At 48.4% G+C, this 9,032-nt stretch overlaps 1 protein-coding gene across 1 annotated transcript; it reads left to right on the plus strand.

Annotated features, from left to right (window-relative positions):
- The first annotated feature begins 2,948 nt into the window (after positions 1-2,948).
- Positions 2,949-7,994, plus strand: TMEM17 (transmembrane protein 17). The gene is made up of 4 exons (XM_032958172.2): positions 2,949-3,139; positions 5,885-5,988; positions 6,644-6,757; positions 7,568-7,994. Exons 1-4 carry the CDS (start codon positions 3,022-3,024, stop codon positions 7,814-7,816), a joined length of 585 nt encoding a protein of 194 aa, XP_032814063.1. The 5' UTR covers positions 2,949-3,021; the 3' UTR covers positions 7,817-7,994.
- The last annotated feature ends 1,038 nt before the right edge of the window (positions 7,995-9,032 follow it).

Here is a 9,032-nt window from a genome sequence, read left to right on the forward strand (position 1 = left end):
GATAATCGCAATATGGCGACACCGTTTGAGTATCGCGATAATCGCAATATCGCGACAACGTTTGAATATCGCGACAATCGCAATATCGTGCCACCGTTTGAATATCGTGATAATCGCAATATCGCGACATCGTTTGGATATCGCGATAATAGCAATATCACGATAATAACAATATCCCTACACCGTTTGAATATCGCGATAGTTGCAATATCGCGACATCGTTTTGGATATCGCGATAATCGCTATATCGCGATACCGTTCGAATATCGCGATAAGCGCGACACCGTCGAATAACGCGGTAATCGCGACACCGTTTGAATATCGCGATAATCGCAATATCGTGCCACTTGCATATCGCGATAATCGCAATATCGCGACACCGTTTGGATATCGCGACCGTTGAATATTGCGATAATCGCAATATGGCGACACCGTTTGAGTATCGCGATAATCGCAATATCGCGACAACGTTTGAATATCGCGACAATCGCAATATCGTGCCACCGTTTGAATATCGTGATAATCGCAATATCGCGACATCGTTTGGATATCGCGATAATCGCAATATCACGATAATCACAATATCCCTACACCGTTTGAATATCGCGATAGTTGCAATATCGCGACATCGTTTTGGATATCGCGATAATCGCAATATCGCGATACCGTTCGGATATCGCGATAAGCGCGACACCGTCGAATAACGCGGTAATCGCGACACCGTTTGAATATCGTGATAATCGCAATATCGCGACATCGTTTGGATATCGCGATAATAGCAATATCACGATAATAACAATATCCCTACACCGTTTGAATATCGCGATAGTTGCAATATCGCGACATCGTTTTGGATATCGCGATAATCGCTATATCGCGATACCGTTCGAATATCGCGATAAGCGCGACACCGTCGAATAACGTGGTAATCGCGACACCGTTTGAATATCGTGATAATCGCAATATCGCGACATCGTTTGGATATCGCGATAATAGCAATATCACGATAATAACAATATCCCTACACCGTTTGAATATCGCGATAGTTGCAATATCGCGACATCGTTTTGGATATCGTGATAATCGCTATATCGCGATACCGTTCGAATATCGCGATAAGCGCGACACCGTCGAATAACGCGGTAATCGCGACACCGTTTGAATATCGCGATAATCGCAATATCGTGCCACTTGCATATCGCGATAATCGCAATATCGCGACACCGTTTGGATATCGCGACCGTTGAATATTGCGATAATCGCAATATGGCGACACCGTTTGAGTATCGCGATAATCGCAATATCGCGACAACGTTTGAATATCGCGACAATCGCAATATCGTGCCACCGTTTGAATATCGTGATAATCGCAATATCGCGACATCGTTTGGATATCGCGATAATCGCAATATCACGATAATCACAATATCCCTACACCGTTTGAATATCGCGATAGTTGCAATATCGCGACATCGTTTTGGATATCGCGATAATCGCAATATCGCGATACCGTTCGGATATCGCGATAAGCGCGACACCGTCGAATAACGCGGTAATCGCGACACCGTTTGAATATCGTGATAATCGCAATATCGCGACATCGTTTGGATATCGCGATAATAGCAATATCACGATAATAACAATATCCCTACACCGTTTGAATATCGCGATAGTTGCAATATCGCGACATCGTTTTGGATATCGCGATAATCGCTATATCGCGATATCGTTCGAATATCGCGATAAGCGCGACACCGTCGAATAACGTGGTAATCGCGACACCGTTTGAATATCGTGATAATCGCAATATCGCGACATCGTTTGGATATCGCGATAATAGCAATATCACGATAATAACAATATCCCTACACCGTTTGAATATCGCGATAGTTGCAATATCGCGACATCGTTTTGGATATCGTGATAATCGCTATATCGCGATACCGTTCGAATATCGCGATAAGCGCGACACCGTCGAATAACGCGGTAATCGCGACACCGTTTGAATATCGCGATAATCGCAATATCGTGCCACTTGCATATCGCGATAATCGCAATATCGCGACACCGTTTGGATATCGCGACCGTTGAATATTGCGATAATCGCAATATGGCGACACCGTTTGAGTATCGCGATAATCGCAATATCGCGACAACGTTTGAATATCGCGACAATCGCAATATCGTGCCACCGTTTGAATATCGTGATAATCGCAATATCGCGACATCGTTTGGATATCGCGATAATCGCAATATCACGATAATCACAATATCCCTACACCGTTTGAATATCGCGATAGTTGCAATATCGCGACATCGTTTTGGATATCGCGATAATCGCAATATCGCGATACCGTTCGGATATCGCGATAAGCGCGACACCGTCGAATAACGCGGTAATCGCGACACCGTTTGAATATCGTGATAATCGCAATATCGCGACATCGTTTGGATATCGCGATAATAGCAATATCACGATAATAACAATATCCCTACACCGTTTGAATATCGCGATAGTTGCAATATCGCGACATCGTTTTGGATATCGCGATAATCGCTATATCGCGATACCGTTCGAATATCGCGATAAGCGCGACACCGTCGAATAACGTGGTAATCGCGACACCGTTTGAATATCGTGATAATCGCAATATCGCGACATCGTTTGGATATCGCGATAATAGCAATATCACGATAATAACAATATCCCTACACCGTTTGAATATCGCGATAGTTGCAATATCGCGACATCGTTTTGGATATCGCGATAATCGCTATATCGCGATACCGTTCGAATATCGCGATAAGCGCGACACCGTCGAATAACGCGGTAATCGCGACACCGTTTGAATATCGCGATAATCGCAATATCGTGACACCGTTAGAATATCGCGATAATCGCGATATCGTGACGCCGTATGAGCATCGCGATAATCGCAATATCGCGATAATCGAGGCCGCTCGCGGCCCCGTCGTCGCCACGGTGACGCCGCGCGTCAGCTGGGCGCGGGGTACCCAGCCATGGCCGCGAATGCGGGAATCCCATACTCGCCGTTACCAAGCCGGGTCCGGGAGCGCCTCACCTCGTTCAGCCACGCGGTGTTCAGCGGCAGGGAGACCGCATCCCCGGAGCGTGCCGGTAACCAGACGGCGTCTCTCATTCCCTCGCCCGCCCCCTGCCTCACCGCCTTCGCCTAGATTTCCTACCGGGATGCCTTTGACTCCCTGGGCAGCGTCACTAGGCTGCAGGGGGTGGGGGTGTCACGGTTGGAGTCTCTTCCCCGTGGGATTTAATCCCCCGATCCTTTTTTTGCGATGTCAGTGGGAGGAATGAGAGCCGGGAATTGCGGAGAGGTACAGAGAGCAACGCGGCACGGGGTGTGTGAGGGGCCCGGCTGCGACCCCCGCACTCGCTTCCCAACCCCCTGCGGCCTACTGGCGATGCCCGCTCAGGCGCGCGGGGCTCGGTTTGGATGGTGGGCGAGGACCCTGTGTGGCGCGTGGAGAGTTACCGTCATTTTAGGATTATAAGGGCAGTGCATCTCGTAATGGTGGTGTAAATGTAGTGGCGGTGCGTGGGTGATGGTGTTGCTAGTGGTGCACAGTTGATGGCTGTGGCCGAAGTGATGATGGTGGTGGTAGTAGTGGTGATAATGATGTCAGGTCCGCTCAGAGGTTCCCGGAGAATGCCCCGTGGGGCCCTCATTCTCCCGTCCGCAGATCATTGTGGGGGCCCCAGTAGCGTAACTTGCGTGGGGGCTGGGGGTGCCTTGCCCCCCCTGGTGGCTAAAGCTGGGGCTCCATTGACAACCACAGTGAGATGTTTTAAACCACAGTGAGATGTTTTAAACCACAGTGAGATGTTTTCAACAACAGTGAGATGTTTTCAATCACAGTGAGATGTTTTCAATCACAGTGAGATGTTTTCAACCACAGTGAGATGTTTTAAACCACAGTGAGATGTTTTCAACCACAGTTAGTTGGTTTCAACCACAGTGAGATGTTTTCAACCACAGTTAGTTGTTTTCAACCACAGTGAGATGTTTTCAACAACAGTGAGATGTTTTCAACCACGGTGAGATGTTTTCAACCACGGTGAGATGTTTTCAACAACAGTGAAATGTTTTCAACCACAGTGAGATGTTTTCAACCACGGTGAGATGTTTTCAACAACAGTGAAATGTTTTCAACAACAGTGAAATGTTTTCAACCACAGTGAGATGTTTTCAACCACAATGCGATGTTTTCAACCACAGTGAGATGTTTTCAATCACAGTGAGATGTTTTCAACCACAGTGAAATGTTTTCAACCACAGTGAGATGTTTTCAATCACAGTGAGATGTTTTCAACCACAGTGAAATGTTTTCAACCACAGTGAGATGTTTTCAACCACAATGAGATGTTTTCAACCACAGTGAGATTTTTCAACCACAGTGAGATGTTTTCAATCACAGTGAGATGTTTTCAACAACAGTGAGATGTTTTCAACCACAGTGAGATGTTTTCAATCACAGTGAGATGTTTTCAACCACAATGAGATGTTTTCAACCAGTAAGATGTTTTCAACAACAGAGAGATGTTTTCAATCACAGTGAGATGTTTTCAACCACAGTGAGATGTTTTCAACAAAAGTGAGATGTTTTCAACAACAGTGAGATGTTTTCAACAACAGTGAGATGTTTTCAACAAAAGTGAGATGTTTTCAACAACAGAGAGATGTTTTCAATCACAGTGAAATGTTTTCAATCACAGTGAGATGTTTTCACCCACAGTGAGATGTTTTCACCCACAGTGAGATGTTTTCAACCACAGTGAGATGTTTTCAACAACAGTGAGATGTTTTCAACAATAGAGAGATGTTTTCAATCACAGTGAAATGTTTTCAACCACAGTGAGATGTTTTCAACAGTGAGATGTTTTCAACCACAGAGAGATGTTTTCAACCACAGTGAGATGTTTTCAACAGTGAGATGTTTTCAATCACAGTGAGATGTTTTCAACAACAGTGAGATGTTTTCAACAACAGTGAGATGTTTTCAATCACAGTGAGATGTTTTAAACCACAGTGAGATGTTTTCAACCACAGTTAGTTGTTTTTAACAACAGTGAAATGTTTTCAACCACAGTGAGATGTTTTCAATCACAGTGAGATGTTTTCAACCACAGTGAGATGTTTTCAACCACAGTGAGATGTTTTCAACCACAGTGAGATGTTTTCAACAACAGAGAGATGTTTTCAATCACAGTGAGATGTTTTCAATCACAGTGAGATGTTTTCAACAAGTGAGATGTTTTCAATCACAGTGAGATGTTTTCAACCACAGTGAGATGTTTTCAATCACAGTGAGATGTTTTCAACAACAGTGAGTTGTTTTCAACCACAGTGCAAAAGGAACAAAAACGTATTTAAAACGCGGTTCAAATTCATTTAAAAAAAAATATTTCACGTAGATATTGATTTCATTCCATACGCGTCAATTACATTGCACAGAGGTACAACGAAGGATCTGTAGTGGCTGCATTTTGCGAAGACGGAGCGCGCCTAAAGCGTTAAATGTCCGGGACCGCGAGCGTAACAATGATGCGATGAGGCAAGACGAGCCGCGATGTATAATAGCCTCAAGGTGCAAACTTGCGAGATAAATCACAATACTGTACATTATTGAGGCTCCACCTGATACGCGAATGTCGTGACTACGCCACAGCGGGACTGTGCGAGGCCCTGAACAACTTGCCGCAGTTCATGATTTAAGACCAGATTCAGATAACATGCGTTTCTCATGTTCCAGCGCTCAAATGATCGCCGAATATTGTGACTATGAGTAGCCACAGTCCGTAGCTGGATGTCTACGTGATGTGGTGTGCCGTGCCGCCCTTGCCCAGGCACGGTGGTCGTGAGCAGCCTGCCCCTGCAGATGTCGCTATACTTCAGCGCGTTCTATTATCCGTGTTGGGTGACCTCGGAGGCCGTGATGCTGGCTACCAAGGTGATGGCATCAACAGACACCGGACACCGTCCAACACCCGACAATCGCAGCCCATCAAATTCACCACCGGCACCGACACCGTCGGAGGCGTTGCACGATAATTGCCACACACATTGGCGCTCATCGGCAACAGATTCAACGCGCACATGCGTGTGCGCAGCATTGCATACGCAACGGCTCTCGCTCGGCCTTATTCAGACCACCAGCTCAACGGAACTGGAGGCGTGGCAATGTCGTTTCGAACCACCGACTCAGAGATGAGAACACGTGGCCATCCCAACAACAGGCAGCAGTGCATCGGACAATTGTTGATAGGTTTCAGCGTAATTATGACTCATCAGTACAGTCACCAATGTTTGCAACATGTTCAGTTCTCTTGAGCTGGTGGTCTGCATCTAGGCCGAGAGCGCGTTTGTAGATGTGACGCGCCTCATCTTTCTTGTGGTTAAATCGGTTTGTTCCAGCCTGCCAAACTTCTTCCGCTGCGATTGGTTTGGTCTATCAGCGATGCTAACATCATTATCACTCCCACGACGGGGAATTATTACCACAGTGAACAACCTAATGACCATCAGCGGTGCTCGCTAACTGCACTTGCCCCAACAGCCAGCTAAGGCTACACACGGGGGGGACCTTTGTGTGTGTGTGTGTACAGTACCCATACTTGGCCACGCACTACGCTGTGGTGCTCACCACGGTGCTCGTCTTCATGGCCGTCATCGAGATGAGCCGCCTCTACCTGGGCTACGCGGGGAACCTGGGCGAGAAGGTACCCGCTGCTCCTCCCTGCCACTACCTGCTTTCAATTCCTCCCTGCTCCCTCCTGTTCCACCCTGCCACTTCTCCCTGCTGCTGCTGCTGCTTCCTGCTGCTCCTCCCTCCTGCTGCTGGCTCCTCTCGCTCTTCTCAGCCACTTCTCCCAGCTGCTGCTTCCTTCTGCTTCACCCTGCATCCTCCTACTTCGGCCTGCTTCTCGTTCTGAGAAGTGCTGGCATGGCGTCGCAGTCGCATACCAGCACATTCCTGAACCGCTTGAGAGTGTTGCATGGGAGTGCGGTGTGCCAGGTACTCACCCCGTGGTGTGGTGTTGGTGTGTGCTGTGTGTGTCGGAAGCTCACCATGTGGTGTGCTGCGTGTGAGTGTGAGGTGCTCACCCCTTGGTGTGGTGCGAGTGTGAGGTGCTCACCCCTTGGTGTGGTGCGAGTGTGAGGTGCTCACCCCTTGGTGTGGTGCGAGTGTGAGGTGCTCACCCCGTTGTGTGGTGTGCTGTGAGGTGCTCACCCCTTTGTGTGATGTGGTGTGCTGCGTGTGAGGTGCTCACCCCGTTGTGTGGTGTGCTGTGTGAGGTGCTCACCCCTTGGTGTGGTGTGCTGCGTGTGAGGTGCTCACCCCGTTGTGTGGTATGCTGTGAGGTGCTCACCCCTTGGTGTTGTGTTGTACGTGTGAGGTGCTCACCCCTTGGTGTGATGTGGTGTGATGTGCTGTGAGTGGTGAGGTGCTCATCCCACGGTGTGATGTGCTGTAATGTGCTGTGAGTGGTGAGGTGCTCATCCCGCGGTGTGGTATACTGTGTGTGTAGGTGCCCGAGCTGGCTGGATTCTGGCTGCTGTCCCTACTGCTGCAGACGCCACTGCTGTTGCTGCAGCTGCTGCTGGGCAGGGATACGGTGCCTCTGCATGGGGCTCAGGTCGGGGTGCTGTCCGTGCTCGCTCTGCTGCTGGCCACGCAGCTCGTTCTTGCCTTCACCACGCTGCGCTGCATGACGGCGCGCAGGGCCACGCACTTCCACGTGGCTGCGACGTCGCAACTCCACGAGCACCACGCGTAGCAGGCAGCATACCACGCGTAGCACACCGCACGTCGCACTCAACGCATAGCACGTCACACACATCACGAGCTCCCCCCCCATGCCCATTATGAGCTCCCCCCCATGCCCCATGGAAAGTTACTTTTATTCTAAGAGTTGTTGGGTTTTTTGTAATAAAGATCAGTCACTTGAGCGTAAACTTTCTGCAGCTTTCTGAGGTCTCTTCTTGGGGACAGCAGGCAAGAATACACCACCCACACCATACACAACACATATATCAAACGCCATTCGGCACTAAGTGACAGTGATGTCACCACAGCGCTTGTGCCGGGTTAGGTGCACCGAGGTTACGTGAAGTGTCAAAGGCTCACTAGCAGCTCACAGAACAGACCCAGGTGCAATGAGTTGACCGAGATGAATGGCAGATGCACCATCTGTCCTCCGTCCAGCTGCCCAGGAGCATCCTTCACGAGCCTCCTCCACTTGCCGATGACTGGTACCAGTAATCGGCAAGTCCACTCAGCCCCACATGCTTCTGTACCACATCGGCCCATCTATTCTCTAGCCCATTCTGTGTCCGTTTAGCCTCCTCTAACCAGACAAAAAAAAGCTGCTTGGGCATGCGATGCCTGGACATGCGGGCGATATGACCCAGCCAACGCAGTCTCGCCTGCTGGAGCAGCTCCATGATGGAAATGTGTCCAGATCTTTCAAGGATTTGCAAGCACCTCACACACTCCAGCCTGGTTAAACCCAGGATGGATCATAGGTAGGCTAGCCTGAATCATCAGGCTATCCCGCCTGATGATGCTCGTTGTAATTACTGGCAAAACGTCGTACACCGGTGTGCTGTATTAGAACGACTTGGCATGTTCTGTTTACATGACAAACTTTACTAATTGGCTGTGTCGGGTGGTGGCGGGTTTAACAACACATTTATATTTACACGATATAACCTAAAAAACCTGTATTATGGATTAATGTTTCACACTGGTGCAGGTGTTCTTTCAGAGGGATCCATGTTTCACAAAGGGAGGGAAGGGCATGACTGGCTGAAAATAACCAAAACTTCGTGTGGAGCAACAGGCCAGCTAGCTTCCATACAGAGTTATGCATCTTTTTGTGTTTAGTTTGTTGTCCTTTCCCTGCACCTCCGATTAGCATGGTTGGCTACATATGTTTTGAAAGAAGTTCAACAAACATACATAAAGCTGACGAAAAGGTGATGCCGTCCGAC

Source organism: Petromyzon marinus, chromosome 21, assembly GCF_048934315.1.
Source record: "Petromyzon marinus isolate PM22_M1 ecotype Great Lakes invasive population chromosome 21, UKy_Petmar_22M1.pri1.0, whole genome shotgun sequence".
NCBI classification, from domain to species: domain Eukaryota; kingdom Metazoa; phylum Chordata; class Hyperoartia; order Petromyzontiformes; family Petromyzontidae; genus Petromyzon; species Petromyzon marinus.